The sequence below is a fragment of the Astatotilapia calliptera genome, chromosome 2, assembly GCF_900246225.1.
Source record: "Astatotilapia calliptera chromosome 2, fAstCal1.2, whole genome shotgun sequence".
Classification (NCBI taxonomy): Eukaryota; Metazoa; Chordata; class Actinopteri; order Cichliformes; family Cichlidae; genus Astatotilapia; species Astatotilapia calliptera.
The window spans coordinates 9,961,244-9,989,192 of NC_039303.1; the positions used below are offsets into that span (position 1 = coordinate 9,961,244).

The 27,949-nt window shown below is 42.9% G+C and overlaps 2 protein-coding genes across 7 annotated transcripts; one reads left to right on the forward strand and one right to left on the reverse strand.

The window, feature by feature from the left end:
* Positions 1-4,758: 4,758 nt before the first annotated feature.
* LOC113031874 (polyadenylate-binding protein-interacting protein 2) lies at positions 4,759-16,477 on the reverse strand. Of its 2 annotated transcripts, none has more exons than XM_026184366.1 (5): positions 16,421-16,477; positions 14,647-14,838; positions 14,247-14,389; positions 11,789-11,968; positions 4,759-5,168 (listed from the first exon to the last, which is right to left on the reverse strand). In XM_026184366.1, the coding sequence occupies exons 3-5, from the start codon at positions 14,385-14,387 to the stop codon at positions 5,103-5,105; spliced, it is 387 nt and encodes a 128-aa protein (XP_026040151.1). In that variant the 5' UTR covers positions 14,388-14,389; positions 14,647-14,838; positions 16,421-16,477; the 3' UTR covers positions 4,759-5,102. The 2 variants fall into 2 exon arrangements, with proteins under 2 accessions (XP_026040151.1, XP_026040160.1); XM_026184375.1 differs by lacking the exon at positions 16,421-16,477 and adding an exon at positions 15,756-15,835.
* Positions 15,924-27,396, forward strand: LOC113031851 (matrin-3-like). Of its 5 annotated transcripts, none has more exons than XM_026184318.1 (22): positions 15,924-16,100; positions 16,746-17,646; positions 18,603-18,664; positions 19,079-19,117; positions 19,506-19,606; positions 19,983-20,026; positions 20,130-20,246; positions 20,688-20,813; positions 20,897-21,145; positions 22,045-22,169; positions 22,942-23,599; positions 23,674-23,856; positions 23,929-24,019; positions 24,207-24,223; positions 24,608-24,730; positions 24,946-25,074; positions 25,676-25,804; positions 25,887-26,017; positions 26,212-26,428; positions 26,640-26,751; positions 26,832-26,947; positions 27,051-27,396. In XM_026184318.1, exons 1-22 carry the CDS (start codon positions 16,000-16,002, stop codon positions 27,102-27,104), a joined length of 3,825 nt encoding a protein of 1,274 aa, XP_026040103.1. In that variant the 5' UTR covers positions 15,924-15,999; the 3' UTR covers positions 27,105-27,396. The 5 variants fall into 5 exon arrangements, with proteins under 5 accessions (XP_026040103.1, XP_026040120.1, XP_026040112.1 ...); XM_026184335.1 differs by having other exon boundaries at positions 19,989-20,026; XM_026184327.1 differs by having other exon boundaries at positions 16,749-17,646.
* Positions 27,397-27,949: the final 553 nt, after the last annotated feature.

Here is a 27,949-nt window from a genome sequence, read left to right on the forward strand (position 1 = left end):
ACGGAACAGTAGTAGCAACACTTGTGGTGCACAAAGACTGAGCATAAAATGTATGGCACTCTTGCAAGACGTGCATATATGACACTGCTGGTTTGGAATCATTGTGCATTGCCAGCACCTGCAGGCATTAGTAAAAGAATTGATGAGCTCAGACAAGTACAATTCCGATTCTTTGGAATATTTTTATCTACTTCTCAATTTGAAGGGATGAGGTATAACAATGCAGAGGCATTAACAATATAGATGGCACCATCAAAAACAATGGTTTGAAATCACAATTATTATTAAACCACATTATTAATTCAATATCATGAGAAACCAGTCAGTTAGCTAGATTTAGGCAATAAAAAACTTCTCATTAGGTTTGGTTTAACTCCACAGGTTAACATACATTTCAGTCTTTCCGCAGTCCTCTTAAATATTTTAGTTTCACAGTCATGCTGACTGTCAGGAAAGATGGAACAAATTAAGTCGATGAACATAAACAAGCATATATGGTATGAAGGTTGGGCTTTTATTGTGGAAGGAAGAAACCCATTTCGCACATGCATGCAACAGATTGATGTGTGATAAAGAAGGGACGGCTGCGAGATGTGATTTTCGACTTCTGCATATGCTTTGTCTTTATGTTTTTCACTACCTGACTCTTTATTAAAGACTCTCTATTAAAGAACAAACTGGAAAATGACCTGGTTATGGAGTATCTAGCGATACAATCAGTTTATCTAGTTTTAATTATTAAAGTGTAATATTTGAAGATTTTTGGCTAAAACTCAAAATAACTGAATTAACTGAATGTATGGTGAGCTTTGGGTTCGGTTTGTAAAAGCTCTTTAAAAACATGCATCAGAACCTTTGTGTCTATGCTTATAGAAGCTCCAGGTCGAAGAGTGATGCTTCAGTAAACACTCTTTACACTCCTCCTTTTCCTCTTCCTCCTCTGCTCCTCCATCACGTCTCTGCGCACAAACATGATCAAATACAGTCCTTTGTCCCATCTGTCTGCTCTTATGAATATCTTCCCCTCTCCTCACAGCCGTCTTGTTGTTCAGGAAGGTTTTAATGTAATGGAACGCCGCCGTGAATCAGGCGCATGAATGCTGCTGCCGCCAGCGCCGCGCGGCCTCCACCTCCATCAATCTGCTGATGCATTCTGGGAGCTGCTTCCCTTTCACTTGTCTGCAGGCTGTTTGCTCAGGGTTATAATTTACCTCTGCGTTAACAGCCACAAAGGGAAGCAGTTTGGATTTATCTGCGGCTGCCCGGCGTCATGACAACGTCACGACCAGAAAACACAGCACCTGAAAAGAGTCACCGGGTTGGACACCAACTCATCATGGAGCCTCCAATACAGAGTGTGAAGACTGCAGGTTTCCATAAAGAGAAGCCTTCATTTAGCATCCCAGCATCAATCAAACAGAAACACGTGAAAGAGATGTCTAATGGGTCAAACCGAAGCTCTGACGGTTATTTATAAAACCCAGTCTGCACCACACACATTATTCAAAGATGCACGCCAACACTCAGACGTCACCCTTTGGTTTGCGAAGCTTCAGTGGGAATATTTAAGCTGCACCCATGTTGGTTTTTTTCTGAAGCCAGAAGGGACCATAAGTAGAAAAGAGTGCAGACTGCTAAGTTAGCCCCACAATTACCTGTGATATATTATTTTAGCATGGGAGTCTAGGTGGACTGACTCACTCCTGGAGCCTCTAGTGGACATTTGAGGAATTGCAGTGTTTTACAAACGTGTTAATAAATTCTCAATGTCAAATTGTTTTCTCCAAAGTTTGAGTCAGTATGTTGAAATTTTGAGATAATAACCTGAAATTTCTAATTATGGATGGCAAAAAAATCCACAGTTTTGATTTTTTTTATCCATTTGCACAATACTATGTCACTTTTAGAATCATCTGCACTGATAGCTAAGCTAAGCTATTTATTTCTCAGGATAGTTATATTGTTACTTGTTACAGTTATTTGATATTATATTTTGCACTATCCTACTGTATATTACTGTATACTTGTATTCTATTGTACATATTGTATATCTTATTCCTCTGCTCCTCTGTCTCTCTTGCTGCATTGAGCATGTGTATGACAAAAGAATTTGCCTCGGGATAAATAAAGTTCTTTTTATCTTATCTTATCTAATCTTATCTTTACCCTTTTTCATTTTTCATATTTATTTCCTATCTTATTCATAGCCTTTTCCTTTTTTGTTTTCTTTAGGTCACGAGCAGTTGTCCAAGCATTTCACTACATATCGTACTGTGTATGACTGTGTACGTGACAAATAAAATTTGAATTTGAATTTATCATGTGAAGTTAAAATGGATGAATCCAGTTGTAACTATAGCTGATAAAGTAATCTTACAATGGACAGCTAAGTGACTAAAACAGTTCCGGAGTTCTGAATGTTTACGCCAACCCTCATACACTCAAGATAACATTTTAATAATAAAACCTAATAAAATCTTACAGTTTGACCATGTTAGCAGGCAGGCTAGCATTAGCTTAGTTTAGCAAGAAGAAATATTCTTTCTTTGATCCTGAAAACAGAATAATTCCTCCACGACTTCAGTGTCCTGCTGATGTTGAACCCCGATGTACGGTCAGATGGTTTCACTGGATAGAACAACTTTTTCGTATTATTTCTGCTGCACAATTAATTAAATTTAAATCTTGATTATGATTTTCACTTGACACAGTTAAATTAGCATGACTGTGCAATGTTTAAAGTGTGTGTTTTACCAATTAACACGCAAAGAAAAGCAAATCAACCGCTCCCCAAATCAATGCTTGATGGTGTGCCTGCATGAGCCAATCACAGCTGTTCTCTGCAAAAGTTTTATTTCCGGCATAGCTTTGATTTCGTTTTGGGTTTAGGTGCAATTTTTTTTCAAATAACGTCTTTTAAAACCACAGCAGGTAGCTTCCCATACTGGAGTTGTCAGATTTTCTTAGGCCCATTTACCCTAAAAGAGATTTGTTTTTCCTTCCTTTTGCTCATTGGATGATTTAGGTGAATGAGGATGACCGATAATAAATGGAGTTAACATGAGCACTGAGCATCGCAATGTGCCGTCACTAGAGTCTTTCAAGAAACTTCTCAAAAGTCACCTCTGTGTATTCAGTACTCGTGCTCATTTTAAACTTCAAGTGCACTTGTTGTCAAATGCAGTGACCTGATTGGTCCGAAAAAGGTGAAAAATATTTTTAACGCATTAAATATTCTCAGGAATTTTAGGCGTCCGGTGTGTGAAGGCTATAAGAGTAATTGGAAAGCATGTAACATGAAAAAAGTAACTTAAACCATGTTTCAGTCTGGTCCACTAAAGTTTGATCTGTTTCGTGTTTTGGCTTTTTTGTGGCCCAGATCTGGAATGAGAACCACTCCTTCCATGCGGCGAAAAGGATCACGTCCAACGAATGTAAGAAAAGGTCTCATCGGGTGTTTCTTTGACCAAACCCAACCGCCACGGTTCCTGAACCTGAACCTTCGTCTCGGAGGTGAAGAACAAGCAGCATGATGTTCAGACTCCTCCTCCTCTTCTACCAGAGGAACAATGAGCCTCTGTTGAGGACTCCCAGTCGGACGCTCCGATGGAGATGATGCTGAAGGTGATCACATGCAGATGGATGGGTGGGGATTGGGCGTCCTGACACCAACACAGGGGTCATGACCTCGCAGCACTTTGCAGACATCTGTGCCTGTTGCACATTCCCCAACATCTCCCTCTGACCAATCAGCACTCGGCGAGAATGTGTGACCTGCCACCCCTGAGGCCACGCCTCCTTTGATACACACACCCTCATCAGCATGCATGGCTGCAGTCCTGGTCTGTATCTGACCTGTCGGGCAACAATGGGGGGCTGCGGCTGATCTATGGCCGCCGCTGCTTTGTGCCTCTGTCACAGAAGAAGAGAGAGCAGAGCAAGCAGGAGGAACTTCCTGTCAGATAAATTAGTCCTCGCTCTAAATTCCTGCTCAGAAAGCAGCTCAGGAGGTTAGAAACCCTGCTGAGGGCCTACAGGCTGGGCAGACTGTGTCGCCCCCTGCAGGTAGAGCTGCAAAACTCCCTTAAAACACAAGTTTTTAACTTTCAGTGAACTATTTGAGGTCAAGTGTCTAGCATATAAATAAAATATGTATATTTATTTTTAAAAATTAGTATTTAACAATTTTAAAGAACATTCTAAAAAACGTAAAAAATTATATATTTCTTACTTTATAAATGACCATACTTACATAAATCATATACTGCATCTCCATGTATGTTTATGTTTCGCTTGATCGCTGCACTTTTGGGGTGGTTCAAGACTTTTACCCAGTCCTTTTTGCTCTCCTAGCTGTGTGGATGCTTTTTATTAACAGACAAACACTTTTTTTTCCTTTCATAAACATTTATTTCAAGTAGTATAAGAAAAAATAGATTTTTTTTACATTGTTTTTGTTTATATGACTTTTTATACAGTACTTTCTGTGCATTTAGAAAAAAAGTCAACACGAGTTATTTGATGTAGGCAGCAGAGCGAAGACAAGTCAGAGCTGACAGAAACGCCAAGGATGCTGGGAAAAAGAGCAAGAAACAGCAGAACAGCCAGCTAAACAAACCACGACCGGAAAAGTGCTTTTAGACGCCACGAGGCGGCGAAGGCGACCCTCTGAACAGGAAGTCGAATTTAAAAAAAAAAAAAAAAAAAAAACCAAAAACAAAAACAAAAAAAACAAAAAAAAAAAAAACAAGCACACAGTTTGATTTCAGGTTTTATAAAAGTGCCCCAAATAATAATTAAAGTGGAGACAGGAAGCAGTTTGTTCTGATTTAGAGTCATACAAACACTCCTCTCAGCTGATGTACATTCAGAGAGTTCACACACACACACACACACACACACACACACACACACACACACACACACACACACACACACACACACACACACACACACACCTGTAACTGTGAAGACATGCGAGCGCAGAACTTTGGCAACACGTCAGGCTGAAGGTCGAGTGGCAGCTGGAAAATACAGCAGACATCTTGGTGATGATGTCACAGTGCGGACTAGGGTTGGGGGGAGGGAGGAGCCTAGCCGGGTCACATGGCATGTTTCTGGATGCCTGGGGTGAACTCCTTGGCATTGGGGTTCAAGCTGCTGGTCACCTGAAGGAGAGAAGAAGAAAATCCGTCATTGTTATTTCTGTGAAGAAAATAAAGAAACAGCCACCTCTGCTGGACAGATGAGGGTCAACAGTCAGAGACTAATTTAATAATCAACTAATTGGGAAGAAAAAAAACCTGAGAAACCAATCAGTGTGGAGATGTTATCAGACACGTTCAGGCACTGTGCTGTGTCTCACTCAGCAGCTCTTTCTGTATTATTGATTTCATCCTTTTTTATTGCACTATTTTACACATTGTTGTATCATATTCAGCTTTACATTCAGATTAAACGTGTTTCAGTGTTTCAGGTTTTTACTGAATTAAAGGTCCTTTGTCTTTTTCCATTTGGCTATACTAATTATTTGTGTAGTTTTTATTCTATTTTTCAAACTTTATTTTATTTTATTAGTGGTTGTTTTTAATGTTTTGGCTTTGGAGTATATTTGCTGTAATCCTACATTTTTTTTATAATGTGTTGGAATAATGTCAGCTGACAGGACGCCATCTTCTGTATGGAACGCCAGGACTGCCATAATGAATTAATTAAATACACCATTAAATAATTAATTAAATGTGGCAATAATTAATTAAAATTGGAATTAATTAATTAAATAAATAGTTATGACACATGTAATTAATTAATTATTGACACATTTAATTAATTATTTATGTATTTCACATTTTAATTAATTATTGACACATTTAATTAATTAATTATTGACACATTTAATTAATTATTTATGTATTTCACATTTAATTAACTATTGACACATTTAATTAATTATTTAATGATATATTTATTTATTTCATTTTGGCAGTCCTGGCGCCTGGCTCTCATCATGAAATAATTTTATCTGTCAGCCTCACCCATCAAACTCAGGGGGTGGGGTTAACGCTGCCCATGCAGCTTCTCTAACATTTGATTGGTTGCCGTGCAAAGTAAGTCAAAACAGGTCGATCCTAGATAATCGATTGCTTGTGTAGACTTGGGGCAGCCAGGTATCCCAGAATGCAGATCAAATCACAGGCAGCAATGGTGGTGGTGTAGTTTTAAAATACCCCGTTTTTCTGTCACCAGCTACACTTTTAACAGTGTTTTAGCCGCGAATGTCGCGCCGTATGTCTGGTCAGGTTGTCAACACAGAACATGTTTGCAAAAGTGCTCAGATGTTTTCAGAGATTTCACTAGCTCTGCTAACAATTAGCATGCAGAGTGCACCGAGGGGGTACGTTAACCGGTTTGTTTACATATTCCACTCTCCGTGTTCCACATGTTGCATTCGCAGATTCTCATTTTCACCGAACGATCGTCTCTTTCCGCCTGGTCTTGTGTCTCTGTGCTTCTGTAACATAAAGAACGAGCTGACATTTTTCTCACGAAACCAGCGATCAGCTCAACAGACCCTCAGTTTACCTGCATGCATCCTCCTCCTCATCTGTCAGCTGTTTAACACCTGCTGCTAATTCAAGAAACACGCCTACGTTACCTGGTGATAGTCACAGTTTAACTGGGCAGCCGGTGCTCGATATAAAGCAATGTCAGCGCATTTTTCTGCACAAGATAAGTAAATATAGTGTTTTCCCCGAGCGCAGAGCTGCTGGAGCTTGTTTCCTTACAGAGCACTTTATAGGCGAACAGCTTCATCAGCGGCTGATGTCCAATCACCGGCACACAGCTTTGAAACCTCAGCTGAGTTTTAGCTCTCAGTGGTTAAACGCTGGACTTCATTCACTCAGGTTCTGTCCGTCGGGTCACGTTTACTTCGCTGTTTTATTTACAACTGAGCAAATCGGTTTGGCTGAGGTTAAAGTTACGTTTCATAACTGCATAGTTTCACAGACGTTTAATGGTTCACTGGCACATGTGTTAGACTGAACTATCATCTAAATATTATCTGTTTTTTAATAGTTATTCAACTGTATTCTAAGCACCAGCTGTCTGTTAGAATGTGATTTTTTTCTCTCTCTGTTGGCAGAGGTATAAAAATGCGCAGGAAAATCTGACGTGCATGGCAAACTTCACCGACGATATTTAGGGAGGAATAAACACACATCAAACATAAATGAACCATTTGCCTGTCTCCATAATTGAGAGCATTTTCTCTTCTTATGTCAACACTCTCTCTCTCTCTCTTTTTTTTTTTTTTTCTTTTTTTTTGCTTTTTCGGTCATGTTATGTTTACCTGTCAAAGGCTTGTTACAAACTATGAAACACATCGTGCAGACTTCTGGATGTTAGAAGAAAACTAATACTGCTCATGAATGAGACTAAAGGCAGGAAGGTGTCCTTTAAAACTAAACATGTTAATAGGACCTCCCTATTTATATCATAGTTTATGATATAGCACGTGTATTTCAGTAATAGCCTGCTGAGGCCACTATACGTGCTGGCCTCGTATCAAATGTGAAGGCAGACTGAGTCTATGTTTGACGTTTGTTTATATCTAATCTTCCTTTTCAAACATTTAAACAGCAGCGAGTCTGCAGCTGAGGGAATACAAACTCAAATTGTCGGAACAGGTTTGCTCGTTTCTTGGATTCATTTGGTGATTTATTAAATGTATAACTGTTATTCTAATCTGCTGCTGAGTCTCTTACACTTTTCTTTATGCAGTGATTATTACGGCTGTTGCAGTGATTATTACGGCTGTTTACATACCCCCACAAGCCGACACTGACCGTGCACTCAGGGAACTGTACAGCGCGATCAGCAGTGAGGAAACCGCACACCCAGAGGCAGCGTTTATCACAGCCGGAGACTTTAATAAGGGAAACCTGAAGAAAGTCTCACCAAAACTCCATCAACACATCCTTTTTAACACACGTGGAAACCGGCTACTCGACCACTGTTACACCTCTTTCCGGGATGCGTACAAAGCCCTCCCCCGCACCCCATTCGGCCAATCAGATCACTGCTCCATCCTGCTCCTGCCCGCCTACAGGCAGAAGCTGAAACAGGAAGCTCCAACCTGGAGGGCGGTGCACTGTTGGACGGACCAATCGGAGTCTGCGCTGCGGGACTGTTTTGATCACGCGGACTGGGAAATGTTTCACGTGGCCGCCAGAGACATTGATGAGTACACAGACTCAGTCTGTGGATTTATCAGGAAATGCGTGGAAGATGTCGTCCCATCCAGAACAGTTAAATCCTTCCCAAATCAAAAACCCTGGATTAACGGAGATGTTCGCGCGGCACGGAACACCGCCTTTGCCTCCGCGAACACATCGGACTACAAACACGCACATTACCAACTCCGGAAGACGATCAAAGCAGCCAAACGTGAGTACAGGGACAGGGTGGAACAACAGTTTGACAACCCTCGGAGTATGTGGCAGGGACTAAACACGATCACAGACTTTAGAGGGAAAACCAGCACACCGCAGACCACGGCCTCTCTGTGTGAGGATCTAAACGTATTCTACGCTAGATTCGACGCAGCGAACACCATGAGACCGGACAGTGTGCGCACCGCGGATGACGTCAGTGCGCACACTGTGTCTGAGGAGGATGTGCGGAAGTGCTTCAGGAAGGTGAACGCGCGCAAAGCTACTGGTCCGGACGGGATTCCCGGCCGCGTCCTCAGGTCATGCGCGGCTCAGCTGGCTGGAGTGTTCACACACATCTTCAACCTTTCCCTCTCTCTGTCTGTAGTCCCAGCCTGCTTCAAAATGGCCACCATCGTCCCTGTACCCAAATCCTCCACCATCTCCTCATTGAACGACTGGCGACCTGTAGTCCTGACCCCCATCGTAAGCAAATGCTTCGAGAAGCTGGTCAGGGACTTCATCTGCTCTGCACTACCTGACTCACTGGACCCTCTACAGTTCGCATACCGCCACAACAGGTCCACTGATGATGCCATAGCCCTGACACTACACACTGCCCTGTCACACCTGGAGAAGAGAGACACGTATGTGAGGATGCTGTTTGTAGATTACAGCTCAGCATTCAATACCATCGTTCCCTCGAAGCTGGACAGGAAACTGCAGGATCTAGGACTGAGCAGCTCCCTCTGCAGCTGGATCCTTAGCTTCCTGTCTGACAGACGCCAAGTGGTCAGACTGGGCAGCATCACCTCATCCCCCATCACACTGAACACTGGTGCTCCACAGGGGTGTGTACTGAGCCCTCTCCTGTACTCACTCTACACCTACGACTGCACAGCCACTAACAACTCCAACATCATTGTGAAGTTTGCGGACGACACTACAGTGGTGGGTCTTATCACCAACGGTGATGAGACGGCTTACAGGGAGGAGGTCAGCGCCCTGACCCACTGGTATCAAGACAACCATCTCACCCTCAACGTCGCAAAGACAAAGGAGTTGATAGTGGACTTCCGGAGGTGCAGAGAAGTACACACCCCCATCACCATCAGCGGCGCTGCTGTGGAGAGAGTGAGCAGCTTCCGGTTCCTTGGAGTACATCTGGCTGAGGATCTTACGTGGTCGGTACACACAAACAAAACAGTGAAGAAGGCGCAGCAGCGCCTCTTCTTTCTCAGGAGACTGAAAAGATTCGGCATGAGCCCCCGCATCCTCAGGACCTTCTATCACTGTGCCATTGAGAGCATCCTCACTGGATGCATCACCACCTGGTATGGCAACAGCACCGCCTACAACTGCAAAGCTCTCCAGCGAGTAGTGCGGTGCTCTGAACGGATAATTGGAGGTGAGCTTCCCTCCCTCCAAGACATCTACAGGAAGCGCTGCCTGAGGAAAGCGGGGAGGATCATCAAGGACTCCAGTCACCCCAGCCATAAACTGTTCAGACTACTTCCATCAGGAAGGAGGTTCTGCAGCATCCGGTCCCGTACCAGCAGACTGAGAGACAGCTTCTTCCACCAGGCCATCAGACTGCTGAACACGTCATAGACACCTCAGCTTCACTACTGGAACTTCAACATTATGCACTCCATACTGTATATAAATGCCACTTGTTTTGCACATATTCAACTCTGTATATTTTATATATTTTATTATTATTATTATTATTATTATTTTTTTTTTACTATTTAATTTGTAAAAATGTGTATACACACACACACACACACACACACACACACACGTAGGAAAATATTTAGTATACACATCCAGAAATGCATACACTATTATATATTGTACATATATTTATTAGTTTCAGGTTGGCCATTCTTGTATTTTGCTCGTTTGTGTTGTTGTGTTTGCACATCTCTGTTGCTTGTGGGGCTCGCACACAAGAATTTCACTCGCATGTGCTGTGCCAGTGTGCCTGCACATGTGATGTGACAATAAAAGTGATTTGATTTGATATATTTTCACGTCTCTGGAATAGTTGGAAGTTAGATAGTCAGCTGGGAAACTTTGTGTTAACTCATGGAGCTGAGAATATCGTGGATATCGTGGCTATGCTGACCTCGCTCCGTGGTGTACAGGGCCGTTTACCCTCATGATTAATATTCACAATAAAAATATTAGCCGAACATCATGAAGTCTGTATGTGTTTCATAGTGTCGAACAACCTTTGTACAGTTAAAGCCAGCAGTTACTACATGACAGAAACACCAACGTTATCTCTTTTATGTGTTTATACACAGGTCACGCTGATACTGAACAAAAACCCAAAGATCAGATGTTAAACAGATTTATTTGCTCTCTCTCTCCTCCTTAAACATGTTTTTAATGTTAGTTAGAATTCAGAATTGGCGACTGAAACACGTAGGACACATAAGAACATCAGGAAATAAAACACCGATAAATATAACCTCAGTAAAAGAACTCAGCGGGGGTTACTACAGCTGTGTACCGGGGTCTGCGCTTTGTCGGTGGGATTGCTTGCGAGGCGAGCGGGTCTATCCCACGCTTTGCCGTGAGACTGGGCAGACGTCTCCGAAATCATCGAAACACTTTTGCAAAGAGGCTGTATCTTGACAAAACGACCAGACACATGAAGATTAAACCACTACATTCTCGGCTAAAAAAATATTAAAACGGTATTTGGTGACACACAAACAGGGTTTTTCAAAGTTCAGTTCTGTTAGCTTCCACATGCCGGTTGTTGTGTGCTAGAAACAATGGCCACCAGGCCAAAGCAATGGTTTTGACTCGATCAGCGTTAACCCCGCCCCCTGAGTTTGATGGGTGAGGCTGACAGATAAAATTATTTCATGATGAGAGCCAGGCGTCAGGACTGCCAAAATGAAATAAATAAATATATCATTAAATAATTAATTAAATGTGTCAATAATTAATTAAAATGTGAAATACATAAATAATTAATTAAATGTGTCAAAAATTAATTAAATGTGTCAATAATTAATTAAAATGTGAAATACATAAATAATTAATTAAATGTGTCAATAATTAATTAATTAAATGTGTCAATAATTAATTAAAATGTGAAATACATAAATAATTAATTAAATGTGTCAATAATTAATTAATTACATGTGTCATAACTATTTATTTAATTAATTAATTCCAATTTTAATTAATTATTGCCACATTTAATTAATTATTTAATGGTGTATTTAATTAATTCATTATGGCAGTCCTGGCGTTCCATACTTCTGGTGTCCTTTTATTCTTATGGCCAAAACACGAGTTTTCTCTGTAACCAATGGTAAAGGTGATAAACTCACCACCACATCCAGGTCTTTGTCGCCATCGAGGACCAGGAGGCTGATCTGCTCTTGCAGCTGGCTGACGCTTTGAGAAGGGAGATCTCTGGACGGGATGAACCACTCCCACTCCTCCTCCTCATCCAGCATCTCCTGGAAACAGCGCTCGATGAACTCCTCCTCCCACAGCTCCTCCTCCACCTGCCGAAAACACAGGCAGAGAAGCAGCAGTCACACTTTTGTTGGACCAACGAAGAACCAAAACTTTTAACATGTCGTCCAACCTGAGAGCGAACATCACACAGATAACACTTTAAGGAGAGATGCTACAATGTTCTTCGGGTGAATCTGCTCTGCACCCCCTTCTACTAATCCAGTTATCCTTGTTTCCTTCTCTGCCTAAGATGATGCTGGTTAGCAGCTCAATAAGTAAGCCCAGGCTTTCCTAATCTAGCAATGAGCGTGTTCACATGTCAGAGGCGGGGTTTGCAGCACCTGACCAATCACAACGAGATGACTACTCGAAACAGAGCGGCTGATTTTACAAATATAAATCGGAAACATTGAAAAGAGTTTAACACAGAACAGAGTTAAAGTAACACAGCAGCTGCAGTCCTCCTTCCTTTGTGAAACGTAACGCTCTCTAAAACACAGCTCCACAGACTGTTTCCTTTTTCCAAACAAAACATCCTTATGGAAATTTCCAACCGGACGCCTCCCACCTACTCCTCTGTTAACCGACTCCACACGCTGTCAGCTGATTGCATAATCAGGCCACTGCCTGACCTGAATTCCAGCTCAAGGAGCCACTGCTTTGTGGTGCACACAGGCTTCAGCTGCTCAGTGTAATTTTCCTTCAAACTGTAAATTTCCACCTTAAAATCACAGCTACTTTTAAGAATGCACAATTTCCAAATGTTAACCTTCCTTTAACCTGTAAACAAACCCCTAGATTTCCACCTTAAAAACGTGAATCTGTAGGCAATGACCTTTGTTTTCAGTTGAACAACACAGGTGTTGGAAATATTCTATTTAATCATACTTTCACCTTAAAGTGCACATTTTTTGCTGTAAAAATCACAATTTTTGACAAACAGATTTCCACCTTAAAAACCAAAATCAGCTGAGTTTGTACGTAAACATACAAAGTTTCTTTTTATCTTCAACTTAGAAGACAAATCTTAAGGTAAAAATCTGGACATCTGTATATACAAGATGTACAACAGCACAATTTCTGGATTTAGCCTGTAAAGATAATTACAGATATCCACTTTAAAAAGTCACCCATCATGCTTTTGGATACTTTCCCTGCCTTCAAATCAAATCAACCTAATTTCACTTTATCTCTCTTAATCTCAATAAACTACAATTTAAAATTCACATTACCACCTTAAAAATATGTTTCTAGATACTTCTCAAATAAACAAGTCCAAGTTAAGGCTATTTTTTCTTGTAACATAAACCCCAGATTTGCACTTTAAAAGTCTATCTATGGAAACTGATCTTCCAAGCAAAGCAGATTGGAATTATACTGCAACACTATGACTAAAACAACAAAATTCTGACATGTAGTTTCCCTTAAACCTCCAATTCCAACCAGGAAAGTCTGTCTGCAGAAATCTACACCATAACATACTGCTTTATCCGCATATGGGAGCTTCACATTAGAGCAACGTGAGTGTAATCTATAAAAAAAAGAACAGATTTCCTCCTTAGAAGTTGACTGAGTCTGTTTGAAAATACTGATCTTTGCTTACAACTAAAAACAACCGTTTAGGTACAACTTATCTTAATCTGCAGATTTCCACCTTAGAAACAGAGCTCACTGAGCTCATATAAAAATGAACAAATCTGCAACTTCATGTGTTTATTCCCACCTTAAAAATTAATCTTGGAGTGTTTTTCAGATGCCTTGTCTGACTCCCAAAATAAATCACCCTCAAGTCAAACCTTAAAGCAGTCAGAGGAGATGTGCAGATGCTGATCTTTCATTTTAAGTAGACGAATACAGACTTGAGGTGTAATCTGTCTGGAAAATGACAGATTTCAATCTTTAAGGAGAAAGCTATATTTGTCTGCATACACAAGTTTTAGAGAACAATTTCTGGGTGTAAGGTGAAAAACAGATTTCCACCTTAAAAGTTATCTGAGTCCACCTTACATTGGACATAATGTATCTATAAAACAATAGTTAATAAAAAGATAATTAGTCTGTAATCTCAGGCAATAATTACTCTTTCAACATATTATTCAAACATTAGATTTCCACCTTAATAGTCAACTGAGTCTTTCTGTAGCTACTGATTTGAGGTATAACTTCTCTTTAAATGTGTTCTACCTGAAAAGATCAACCTGCTTTGTTTTGGATGACTTTTCCTCCTCCATAATAAACTTAATTTCAGACTCTTTAACCATTTTTCCGCCCTAAACGCAGATTTTTTCACTTGCAGTCCAGGTCATCCTCGTCCCAGCTCCTCACCTGCCTGTTGAACTCCTCCTCGTTCTCCATCCACATATACTCGGCGAACGGGTCGTCCTCGGCGTTGAACTGGCTGGTGAGGATCAACTCGGTGCCGGTGGTCATGTTCGGGCCCCCGCTGCTGATGCTCGGGTCTTTCATGTCTACAAGGAGAACCAGAGGACACAGTGAGGGAGAGGGACAGGGGTCAGCGGGAACAAACACGTAGCTTCGGCCGTTATAATGCTCGCTGTCATGGCCGCTGTCTGACGGACAACAATAGCAAGCAGCTAGCGAATAATTTTTGGCGAGAACACAACAGAAACAGAAAAATATCACCGCGAAAACACCACCGCGAGCACCCAGCCGCGTTAGAGGAGCACGGGGGGACGGGCATCTGTGTTCTTATGAAGCACAATACCTTCGGGGGTGATTTATTCGACGACAGAGAAGACAAACAGTCAACTCGCTGGAACTCGGTTGTTGCTGTAATGGCCGCGCTGCTTCTGTTTGTTTACATCTCCACCGTAACCGTCACCGTGCGCTCGCTCCTCATTGGTCGTTGACGTGTTGCCTTCACGGGCCTCGTGGTTTAACATCGGAAAATAGGAATCTGACAAGAGGACCACATAAGGTAAACGTTATTTATACCAGAGGTTAAGAATCTCCTCTGGGTCTCTGTTTCATTTTTTTATTCATTCACTAAATATCACAGTTGGGTACAGAACCTTATGTCTGGATACACATTATAATTGACGCTACACTTTAGCTTGTTATTTTTTTTTATATTTAGTCATCAATGTAAGTAGATCACTGGACATCATGAATAAATATCAGCTTAGGTATTTCTCTAAATTGATGTAGCTACAGTTTCCATTCGAGAGAACAGTCATGGGTCTCTGTTGATTATTATGTTTACAGATGACATTGTGAACTGCAGTGAGAGCAGAGAGCAGGTGGAGGAGAGGTAGTCTCTGGAGAGAAGAGAAGTAAAAGTCAGTAGAAGCAAGACAGAATACATGCATGTAAATGAGAAGGAAACAGGTGAAAAGGTGTACATGAAAAGAGCTCAGGTTGAAGGTTGATGAGTTTAATTAATTGGAGTCAACAATCTAAAGCAATAAACATTGCACAAGGGGAAGAAGAGCATGCACACTGGGTGAAGTGGAGTGGTTGGAGACGAGTGTTGCGGTGACCCATAAGGGGAGCAGCCAAAGTATAAAGGTTCAGTAGGTGTAGGTGTTGTGATTCTTTTATGTAGAACGGTTTCAGTGTTGTCTGGATTAAAAAGCAAACAGTGAGATAACTATTTTGTGTGGGTTTACAAGTAGAGTAAAATGTTTGTAGATCTTTTACACAACTATAATCTGCCTAGGATAAGAAAGTCGATGTTTGAGCAGTCCTTGTGTAGTTGTTTTTTTATCTGGAAATCCACTCACACCCAGCATATTTGTTTGTTTTGTAAATTGATCTAATTCTTTCAATTTGAGAAGGGCTTTCATCACGTTAGGTGCTGGCACCTTTTCTGACCTTGAATGCAGCACTGTAGTCCAAACTGTAGTCCAAACTCTGAAAGCCCGCCTTCCTCCGAAAGTTTATAAAATCCACTGATTTAACAAGCCTAAACCCATTTTTTAAACCAAATACATATCCTCTATAGTGATAAGAGAACCTGAGAGAAATTATTAATATAGAGGAGCTAAGTGTGTGTTGTGTTAATAGCTATTTTCATAGAAAACGTTTAAGCAGCGAACAGAAACAAAAACACCGCCTGATGCAGGAGGAGAGGAAACATCGCGATACTTCACATGCTCTAGTTTGGTCACCCGTCTCGTGCTATTTACTAATCAGCTGCGATCGGGTGTTGGAGAAAGGGTAAGAGTGTCCGTAATTACAGATAAATCATATTATACACGTAAATGCACAGTTAACAGCTTCATCCACAGTTTGCACGTTAAATATCAGATAACTTAAGGCTGTTAGCTATGCCAGTGTTGGCAGGTAGGAGGACATGTATGTTAGCAAAGTTAGCTGCGCAGCTTATCTGAGTCGTTTTTGGTTTCATTTTTCTCATTAATGACAGCGTACTTAATCTTTTAGTTAACATGTCAGGTTAAACAACGTAGACATCATAGCGCTGTTAGCTCGACCCGTAAAGCGTGTTTGGTACACCTTTCCTTCTCCTCTCACTGTACCTGCAAAGATGTTAGTCCTGGTCTGTGTCAGGCTGTGATTCACTCAGAGGCTCGTTGTAATCTCGCCTCTTGTCGATGTTTTCGTGGACTCAGAGTTTCTCTTCCTCAGTGAGGCGGTCTCCATCACTCTGTTTGCATCAGGTCATGTTCCTCCTGCTGGGCTGAGGTGAATCTTTCTCTCTCTCCTCCTTTAACCGCCTCCTATGTTCCCTTTGCAGTAAAGATCAGAGTCGTGCTCCTCCGTCTGTTGCTCAGGGCCTCCACTGGCTCCTGTTTTCTTAGGAGAGGCTTTGTTTGAAGCTTTTTCTACCTCATTGTGTCTCAGCAGAAATAAGACTTGCCACCACAGAAGAAAAGGAGCTCCTGCTCTCTTTGACCACATTAAGTTCCTGTCATCTTTGAAGACCTTTCCAGCGCCTGTTTCCTTCTTTATCTTGGCTCTCTGTGCTGAATCCAGAGAGCGGGACAGAATTTTTGATATCATGTCTCAGAAGACGCAGGCTGACGGTGCTCAGAAACACTTCGCTGTGGGTCGGGGGCTCCTGGCCGCTGCAGAAACCTTGAACTTCAACATGAACGAGCAGCGTCCCAACAGACCAATGGGTGTGGGTGTGGGCATGGGCATGGAGGGCCAGGACGGCAGCGGGCAGATGTCCCGACGTGGCAGCGGCGGTGGCGGCAGCACCAGCAATCTTGGCAGCACCATGAAGCTGTTTGCCAGTTTGGGGCTGTCGCCCTCTGACCTGGACGCTCTGGCTGAAATCCCTGAGGAGGAGATCAGTGTGGAGACGCTGCCACACATCCTCAGACAGCTGAAGAGTCGCAAGGGGGAAGCAGGAGAGCGGCGGGCGGCCATGTCCTCTGATGCTGCGTATCGAGGAGGAAGCTGGGAAGAGGGACACGTGGGGAGGATGGGCGGTTCTTCTCTGGGACAAGGTTCAGCCAAGTCCTCCACAGACTTTGGGTACAGCTCCCTGCAGGACGTCTCCTCCGGCCGGGGCTACGGCTTAAATTACAGCGGTGGAGGTGGAGGTGGGAGCAGAGAGAGGCCATACTCTGAGCTTTCCCACCGCAGTGGGCTCGGCATGGGCCCGTCTGAGCCCGTCTTTATGCAGAGGAGGATGGGCTCCCCGTCAAACGGAAAAGTCCAAGACTTCTTGGGAGTCATGCCCCCCATGTTCCCCCACGTGTGTTCTCTTTGTGACTTTGACGTTCATTCCACCATGGTGAGTACGTCCAACCTGCTTCCTCTTTTCTTCTCGGACTAACTGTAATTGTTTGAGCTCCAGTCTTCCTTCAGTCAGTGACAGGCGCTGATTCAGGTCCGGTTTACTTCATATAATTTCCTTGTTGTATCTCCTCACAGCATGTTCCCTGTCTCCATTTTCTCAGCTGAAGCTCTCCAGCATTGACCAGTTAGATTTGGATCTTTCCAGCGGTCATCCAATTAAACCAAAAATCTCTTTTTATAATTAGTATCTGTTCACATGAGCTGGTAAAGCTGTTCATGTTACACATTCAGTCTGATATACTTGATCTTTTCACTTTTCACACTCACACATTCATGGACTTATCGAATTGGCGGCTTTTAAACCTGTGAGACTTTTGGCAGCAGGGGTCTTGTGTTTGTTTTTCTTTAGTTTGTGGTGTCAGGAGTGAGAAAGAAGGATTTAATCGATTATCACTCGAATTTGGAAATTTAAATTCTCTCTGAGAAGAAATGTACACTTTTTGGCTTTAAAGCAAAAATTTTTAACATGGTTCTTTTCAATGCTGACAAAAACATAATTTACCAAAAATCAACAGGAAGTTCGTAATCTACTGACCAAAGTCACACAGTGAGCAGGTTTGAAGATATGCGGGTGAGCTCTTCTTGCCTGTATGACTGTCACTGATGGCTTAAGAAAGCATCAAATACTGTCTGTTATAGTGATTATTGCACACAAAATATAATGAATTATTCGTTTTTGTAGGTCTTAAAAAGATGTTAATCATGAATTTTTGGTTTTAAAATGGAAACCTGATGAAGTGCATTTAAATTCTTAGTAAATCTGGTCCTAAGTGATTGTCTGGGTGACGCTATGAAGGTTAATAACTGTGTGAACTGTTCCTTTAATATACAGGTTGTATTTTAGGAGAAACGGCCTGTTGAGTGTCAGTAATGCTCTGTTTGTGTTTGTAGGAGTGGAACCAACACGTTAATGGACTCCGCCATGCTGAAAACAGACGGCACCTTCTGGACATGTGAGTTGCTCTTAATACACAACAGTGAGCCAAAACAGATTAAGTTATAAATCTGTTAACAGCATGTTCACATCAGAAGAAATTAGGTTGGTTTTTAGAGTTTCAGTACCCAAACCAACGCAAACTTGCTCCTGTGCAGCCCTCCAAAATCCCAGCGCTGGACGGGGATGACTCTGGCGTTAGTCAGATTAGTTTATGACGTACCTGGTAAGAAGTAAACCGACCTTTGTAGTATAGAAAATTTAAGGTTAACCCTGAAGTTACACGAATGAGATGAAATCCTGTTCCGTAGTACCGATCTCTCTTTGACCTCAGCAGGAGGTTGTAATCATTCAGCTCATCGTTGTTGACTAAATGTTCCTTTGAGGTCTGTTCCTCTTTATCAGATGTGTAACACTGAATGTTGTTTTTCAGGTATCCAGAGTGGGACCCTGGTATGGGCCCAGGCAGAGGGTAAGAGATGCTAACATTAAGCTCCTCATTTAGTGTTTGAGATGTTAGATTTAGAGTCCTAAAGGACCTCGACCTAACCTCGGAAAAGTGTTATTACTGACAGCTGTGCCCAAACAGATTGTCCTGCACTGATTTGTCTTTCTGTTGTTTGCATTGTATGTCATGTATGGGCCACAGCAGCAGAGAGAGCAGCAAGCATACTGTACATCTGACAGGCAACTTCCTGTTTGGTCAGATGGGCTTCATTAGATTAGATAAAGATTCAGAAACTCTCCTGCCTCCAGAGGGTCCACACACTGTCTCTGTGGCCTGGTGTTAACAAAGCTTTGTGTTGTGTGTTAATAATCCAGGTGTCTGATAACTGACGATCTCATGCTTTTAATTCCAGTGGTCATCCTTGGGAGACCCCCAACCTGTCTGCAGGACTGCTGGGACCAGCCCCCATGTCTTCAGGACCAATGGCAGGGATGTCCTCGAGCTGGGGTGGAGGTGAGGGACCCACAGATGTCTTATTTTATCACTATTAATACTATTAGTATTATTTTAAGTCATTTGTCACTTTCTCTCTGTGCGGGGAGTCACTATTTTATTCATAAAGATGGTTTCAGACAGCTGACGTCAAGTCTTTAACTTCCAACTGATCAAGTCTGGTTCTCCTGTGAGCTCAGTGTTACATTTATGTGCCACGCTTGCTGACTTTGGGATAAAAATGGTTAAAAAGCTCAGGTACAGTAAATACAGAGAGCCATTAGAAAGAGTGGGTGAGGGTTAAGAGACCCAGCTGTTTAGTGCCCTCAGAAAGCTGCAGACACCTTTTGAAATCTGTCTTTGGTCATGTGCGAACATCGGTGTGTTTGTGTGTCAGGAGTAGGTGGAGGACGTGGTTCCGGTTCATTGGGACAGAATAAGGTGAGTCTGACCTCCTCTGTCTCTCTGCTGTGTCTTCCTGTGGATCAGCTCATTTCTGCAGAGCTCAGCTCGTTTCAGTAAAGACTATGTGTCGTGTCCTCAGCTGAGGAGCAGGGTGGTGGTGGTGAAATATGAAAAGAAGCCTCTCAGCGACAAGACCCTGTTCGCCCTCGTTGAGCGCTTCGGCTGCCTGAGGGAGCACCTCATCCTCAAGAACAAGGTAGGAAAACTCACCTCGCTGTTTCCACCTCAGTTACTTCTAACTTAGATGTAGACATTAGTTAAACTTTCTTCTTCATAAATGTAACTGAACAATACAATCAGCTGCCTCACACTCTTTCATCCTGCACATGAACTTCATCTCCTCAATCTGAAACTGCAGCTGGTAGTACTCATTCTCCTTCGCAGCCTCGCTGAGCTGAACCCACTCACAGAGGATCTCCACACCAGGAGGAGGACTGCTGGCACCAGCTGCAGTCCAAGATGGTAGAAATGGAGTCAGACTGAGCTTGTGATAAGAGACTATAGATAGCTGGGGATTAAAGAAGTCTAAATATAATCCAGTAATAACAACATTAAATACGTGGTTGTGAAACTTAAAGCAAACCTCTCTGAGGAAAACTGAATTTCAGCATTGAAGTCTAATCTTTGTGACCATCAGGCTTTTCTGGAGATGAGCACACATGAAGAAGCTCTGGACGTGGTAAACTACTACCAGCAGCATCCACCGTTGTCGTACGGCAAACCCGTCACCCTGTACCTGTCCCAGACCCTCATGTTCATTGAGGTAACATCCCCTCGCTTGCTAAATAAAACTCACCGCTTCCCCACAGACTCAGATCCTCAGAAGTTTCTGTTTCTAACCTGCAGAAGGACGAGCGACCAATGGATCGACTGATGGACCGACTGACAAAGCGGCCGGTAGACCGACCAGGGGACCAACCGATGACCCGGCGGGTGGAGCGGCCGATAGACAAACCTGAGAAAGAGGTCAAAAGTCAAGGCAGCAAGGTGGTCTTCTTCTACCATCTGCCCCGAGAGGACGAGAAGAAACAGGAGCTGCTGACCCTCGCCGAACGCTTCGGTGTGGTTGAGAAACACCTCTTCTTAACCGACCGGGTAAATAAACCAGAGCAGGAAACTCCAAAAGTTGATTTTGTTCATCTGGACGTAGCGTTTTGAGGGAGAAACATTTCGTCACTCATCCAAGTGACTTCTTCAGTCTCAGCTGACTGCAGGTTTCCCCAGCCTTATAAACAGCCTTATACATCAGGGGAACCAAACAACCTCTGGCGAAGTGGATGGCACATCACAGAAGAGCTACCTCGTCAGGTCAGGACTCTGCAGTCTATTTACACCTACAGGCCATTGGACACTCTTTCAATGATGAGGATGTGCAAATCCTGGACAGGGAGGAACGCTGGTTTGAGTGCGGAGTCAAGGAGGCCATTTACGTGAAAAGGGAAAGACCATCTCTGAATCGAGGAGGGGGCCTAAGGGTACATCTTTCACCATCTTACAATGCTGTGATTGCAGCCATTCCCCAACTCTCTGTGAATGGTACTCATGGCCATTGATCAGTGGTCTTTGATCAGTGAGCTTTGGTCAGTGGTTGTAGATCAATGGTCATGAGAATTTGCATAATTAAGATTAAGGAACTGACCTCCCAGCCCATTGTTCCTTAAGTGGCCTGGTTTCAGTCATTATGCAAATGTACTGTTTATAAGACTGGGGAAACCTGCAGTCAGCTGAGACTGAAGAAGTCACTTGGATGAGTGACGAAACGTTTCTCCCACAAAACGCTACGTCCAGATGAACAGAATCAACTTTTGGAGATTTACTTACCTGGATGATTGACCATCATCAAGACAGAGCAAGAAACACTGCTACTCTTTGAGTGCTCATGTGATGCCAGCATTACTACAGAAAGTGTGGAGATCAGATTTGGCTGAGTATAGTCTGTGATAAGGTGAATAAGTTTGAATGATGGCTGCTTTTGTGTTCGTCTGTGTGTCCAGGCGTTTATTCAGCTGGCAACTGTGGAGGACGCAGAGATGCTGGTGAATCATTACACCGAGAACCCCCTCGTCTTCAATGGGAGAATAGTTCGTCTCAACATCTGCACCAAATACAAAACCCTCAAGTGAGTGCCCGGCTTCAGACACTGCTACCATGACATGGTGTAGGAACTGTAAACACATACATGAATGAAATGCAGTGAAAGGGACAGATACACCCTTTGACTGGAGGTTGTGGGAAATAAATGACATAAAAGACAGTTACCTGACCAGAACTCTCCTTTCTGCCGATGTGCAGAACCATAACTATGTATCTAATCCATGAGATATTTTAATATAAGAAAAATGGACGGGTATGGGGAGCATCTGTATCAGTAGTTAAAGCTGCAAAACTTATGAAAAGACACTTAAAGATCTTCCTCCAGATGTTCCAAAGCCATCCAGTGGGCCAGATTGGAGTGTTTGCCAGGCTGATTCTGGCCCCCAGGCCATATGTTTGACACCCCTGCTCTAAATTGTGGTGATACGAGCTGTGAAAATTTACCCAGAATGCATTTTTTCAAGTTCTGTCAAGTCAATTATAAGAAAACATGCAGGGTACCAATGGTTGTTCCTGTTCCTCTGTGTCACAGACTTTAAACTGGTGCAGCACAGCTGATCCATGATATTTCAGCTTTCGTAGATCATAGCAGACGTCATGTTGAAAACAGCAGGGTGTCAGCAGAAGTAGCTCCAGATTAGCCAGTGAGCAAACCCAACTCTTTATTAAAAGTTAGAAACTGAACATCATCTCTGACCTCGTTATGAGAGGTGGTGTTAGCTGGCTAACTGCTAACACAGTGTATATATGTCAGGATACACATGGAAGCTTAAACTCATACACACTCGTTCATACAGTGTGAAGCACAAACAGGGCGGAGGAGACAGTTCGAGCCAGAAGAATGGCAGAGCCGAGTCCTCCAACTCCAAAACCTCCTCATCCAGCTCCAGGAGCAGACAGGAAAATAAGGAAGAGAAGGACAAAGTGAAGATGGTAACAGAGGAGGAGGACGAGGAAGTGTCAGGAGTGATGGAAGGAAGGGAGGACGGAGAAGAGCAGCAGGCACCTGATGGCGAGGAGGAGGAGGAGCAGGCACCTGATGGCGAGGAGGAGGAGGAGCAGGTACCTGATGGCGAGGAGGAGCAGGCACCTGATGGCGAGGAGGAGCAGGAGCAGGCACCTGATGGCGAGGAGGAGCAGGAGCAGGCACCTGATGGCGAGGAGGAGCAGGAGCAGGCACCTGATGGCGAGGAGGAGCAGGAGCAGGCACCTGATGGCGAGGAGGAGCAGGAGCAGGTACCTGATGGCGAGGAGAAGGAGGAGCAGGTACCTGATGGCAAGGAGAAGGAGGAGCAGGTACCTGATGGCAAGGAGAAGGAGGAGCAGGTACCTGATGGCAAGGAGAAGGAGGAGCAGGTACCTGATGGCAAGGAGAAGGAGGACGAGCCTAAGGGAGAAGAGTCTGTGAAGGAGACGGTAGAGGAGTCTGAGGATGCTCGACAGGAGGAGGAGAAGGTGAGAAAACAAAAAAGTTGAAACAAATATTAAAGCCAAAAGTGATTCCTGGAATTAAACCGAACTGCACACAGGTTACCGATGATGTCACTAATGACACACCTGGAGACACGGGTGAGGTAAAGCAGGAGGCCGAGTCAGAGCCACAAGCAGAAACCTTGGCCGAGGAGCACAAGGGCAAAGGGGAGATGAACATGGAGGCGGCAGAGAGCTCGGAGGCTCCAGAGGCAGCGGAGGGAGATCTACCCGAAGAAGAGGTGATGCACCTGCTCTGTCCTTCAGTCTGTAATCCAGGAGTGGCACAGGTGTGTTAATGATGTCTCTTCCAGCAGGACTTCCCAGAGAACATGGAGGACTTTGTGACGCTGGACGAGCTGGAGGAAGACAACGACGAAGCCCATGGAGAGTCGGACAATATCGGTACCTGATCAGATCAATATTTAGAGATCAAAGTTAACACTTGTACCTGTAATGTGCTGCAGCACCAGCTTTTCCTTAAAAAAGTCATTTTCCTTCATGGATGTGAGGACGATGTCTTCAATCAACAAAAAGGTGTTTGAAATTAATGCACATCTTCCTCTCTGTTTGTGTCTCCTCTTCTCTGCAGACAACACGAGGCGAGGGGTACGTACCCGAGCGCCGTCGCTCTGATACCTTTAATATTTGACTTCATGTTTCTGTGGATCACTGCATCTCAAGAATCTCAGTTTTTCACTTTATTAATACATTTGAAATATTTTGACCTTTTCTGTGGTCTATTGTTTTACAACTGAAGGGTGGAGAGCTCATTGGTGAATTAATGACTCCCTCAAGTTGAATAGTTCAAATAGTTTGTGAGTGAGGGGAGATTGACAAAGTTCAACTGCAATTGAACTTTTGATTCACAATAACTTTAGTTTTATATGAAATTGCACTACTTTCGACATTTTATGAGATTTCTGTGTTCAGAAACCTGTTTTCATTCACTCTGTTTCACTGGAATTCCTCAATTCTTGCTCCTCCCATCAGGGTATGAGGGTGGTGAACATCGTCGGCTTCAGGCGAGGGTACCAGTACCTCAACGAGCTGCTGAAACTCGCCCAGCCTTTCGGGAAGGTGGTCAAACACCTGGTGCTGGACCTGAGACCCGAGGTACTCTGTTCAGTGTTAAGTGAAAGTTTAATCCTGGACATTTGTATCACACCAGTAAAGCAACTTTTTCAAACATCAGTTGAAAAATGTTCCAAATGCAAATTTGGAGAAGTGGTAAATATAGAAGTGGTAAACGAACCTGCATCCAATTGAAGTAGTTGGATATTTCCTGAAAAGTATTTTTGAATATCGCATTGTCTCCTCTCCCTCGTCAGGCGTTCCTTCAGTTTGCCACAGAAGAAGAAGCACGGGCGATGGCCAACTTCTACAACGGGAACATCACGGCGTCAGTGTGCGGGCGGACGGTGAAGATCAGTCACTCCATGAGCTACCCCACCATCCAGGTGATTTATTTAAATTTTTTTAACCTCCATGTTATGTTTTCATCTGATTTATTAATTTCTACAAAATTTGAAACCTGAGAATAAGGTTTGTGTCTAAAATGTTCTAAATACATACACCTTAGCCAGACTGCAGTGGTCATTGGTTAACGCTAAAATATAAAAAATAAATAAGTAAAATTATCTTTGAGCAGTCATTTAAAACAAACCCCAGATTCAGCTGTTCCAATGTTTACGAGCTACAACCTCGAAGTGTGATCGGCTCTGGATTTACAATAAGATCATGGATCAATTAAAAGATTCTGATCAGATGATCAAACTGCTGTTTTAAGGTTTCAGCAGGTCTGCTACATAAGCAGATGCCTGGCTGTGTTGGGCTTTATGTTTATAGTAAAACTAAAATGAATTGTGACTTACACTGGAAATCGGTGACAGGAAGCAGGATCAGAGAAGATGTGGATGTTATTAGTGTTCCAGATTATTGTGGGCCAGTAAAAATGTGATATTTGTGACATTTGTCAGATAAAAGAAACACGACCGTATGAGGACAGTCGGTGTTTGTTTTCTTCTTTGTGGGCTCATTTTCTCTGTGTTTGCTGTTCAGTCCGGTTCCAGCAAGGTGGTGTACATCGGGCAGATCCCCAACAGCAAATACACGGACGAGGAGGTCCTGAAGCTCGCCGAACCATATGGGATGGTCAAGAAGTACTTCCTGAACAGGATCCGGAGAGAGGTACGGAACTGGGACAAATGCACGTCCGACCTGAATCCACATAACTCCTGCTGCTTTAAAGCCGTCTGATGCTTGTCCTCAGTGTTTCCTCGAGATGTGTAATGCCGAGGACGCAGAGAAGATGGCTGCCGATTATAAAGCGAAGCCACTGAGATTCAGCGGGAAGCGCCTGACCCTCTACGTGAGCAGGAAGTACAAGCAGCTCAAACACGGGTGAGTTTCTTCTTTTACTTCTTGTGTGCTCGCTGCACGAGTCTGATTTATTAGTTTCTCTTCACAGCAGCAGTCGTCTTCAGGCCTTTTATCTAAATGTAAACCTGGAGATGACACCTGTCTTTTACAGCTTGTGGATGTACTTTGCTTTAAGCTGAAGCCTCTGAACCCCTCAATCACGTCTGTCCATTAAGCCATAGAGTGCCGAACACCAAGAAGAGAGCGAGCGAGAGCCCGCCACTAAAATCCTCCCATGACAGCGAGGAGCCTCCAGGGAAGAAGCCCAAAGAGGAGGTCAAACAAGAGGAAGAGGAGAAAAAGGAGGAGGAAGTGCAGAGCTGTGAAGTCAGTGGTGAAGAGACGGTGATGGATGAAAATTTGGGTGCTGAGAAGCTGAAGGACAGCGAGGACGTGAGTCGTTTGTACAGCTCGTTATTGAAACGTTCAATCAAAGACGACTTCGGTGACATCGAATTCATTTAAACATCTTTCCATCAACTGACCAGAGATTTGAGCTAATTGCTAACATGCTAACAATGGGGAAACTTTGTTTTTAAATTTTGATTTGAAATAAAACAGGTAAACAAGACGAATCTTTTGTTTTTCTCTTTTATTTTCGCAGATGGAGACATCGACTAATCAGAATGAGCAGACAGAGGCTGTTCCTGTCGCTGCGAACAAATCCAGCACAGCGTCTCTGCCCCTGCCGCTGTACGATCCCTCCACACCCATCGGTGAGAAAGCTTCGCCAGGTCATCGTCAGGTTCACGTAAAAAAAAACTCGCCGTCATCATCGTCATTGTTACTATTTCAGGTATTGAACACGTGAAGGCGGGGTTTTACTGCCGCATCTGTTTCCTGTTTTACTCCAACGAAGACACGGCGAAGAAGATGCACTGCAGCAGCCAAGCTCACTACAACAAGCTGCAGGTGCCCACATAATGATACACCTTAGACCTAGCCACATTATAACATACCTGAAGTACATATGCGACACTGCCCCGCCCACATTACAGCATATGTTTGTTTTCAGAAACACCTGGAGAAGGAGCAGAGCAAAGCAGAGAAGAAGGCGCTGCCGACCTGAGAACACCTGAAGCTGAGGAAGAGACGTGAATGTCAGATTTTTTTTTTAAGGTTTTAATTTTGTTTCTTTAGCCATGTGTGAAACACACATCTGAGTGACTTCCTGCTGCTGCTCTGTGGGCTTAAAGCCTCAAAGACTCTGTTATTGATTAGTTATGTTATTGATTAGACAAAACAAAATGTTGACCAAACAGTATAAAAACATTTTGCCTGTGCAGGTTTTTCCTTTGATTTTTGAAACATCTGGTTTTTCAAACTAACATCTGAACAATAAATTATTTTTTTAAGACTCATAGATGTGAATATTTGTTTAACGTCTGAAACGGACTTGATTTTGTTCTTGGTTTCTCAATAAAATGTGTTAGAATTTTGTTAAAATAGACATTTTTATCTTGTATTTTTATTTATTTAGGGTTAGCTTTTTTGTAGTTTTTTGTTCCAAAAATAATAAAAAGATTTTTTTTTTTTTTTCAAAGACATCAGTTTTTCTTTGATAATTTTCAGTTTCAGTACCACATAAAGGGCAAAAAATTTTACTTCTGCATGAGGCAGCATGTGGTTGGCTGGGCTTCCACTGTAATTTACCCGGTTGATCAGGTGATCCATCTACCTGGATTATTTTCTGCCAGGTAATCAACCTCATTCTCTCAACAGTTTTCCTCACTACCTTCCTCTAGTTTGACTGATGCTGCTGTTCAGAAAAACAAGATGTTTAAGCAGAAATAAGTAAACCTGTGAAGCTAAAATAAATGTGAACGAAGGAGATTTATTTCCTTTCTCCTCTTATTTTTTATTATCCTAAAATTACAAAAAGATGACATTCAAGATGATGTATTTAAATGATGT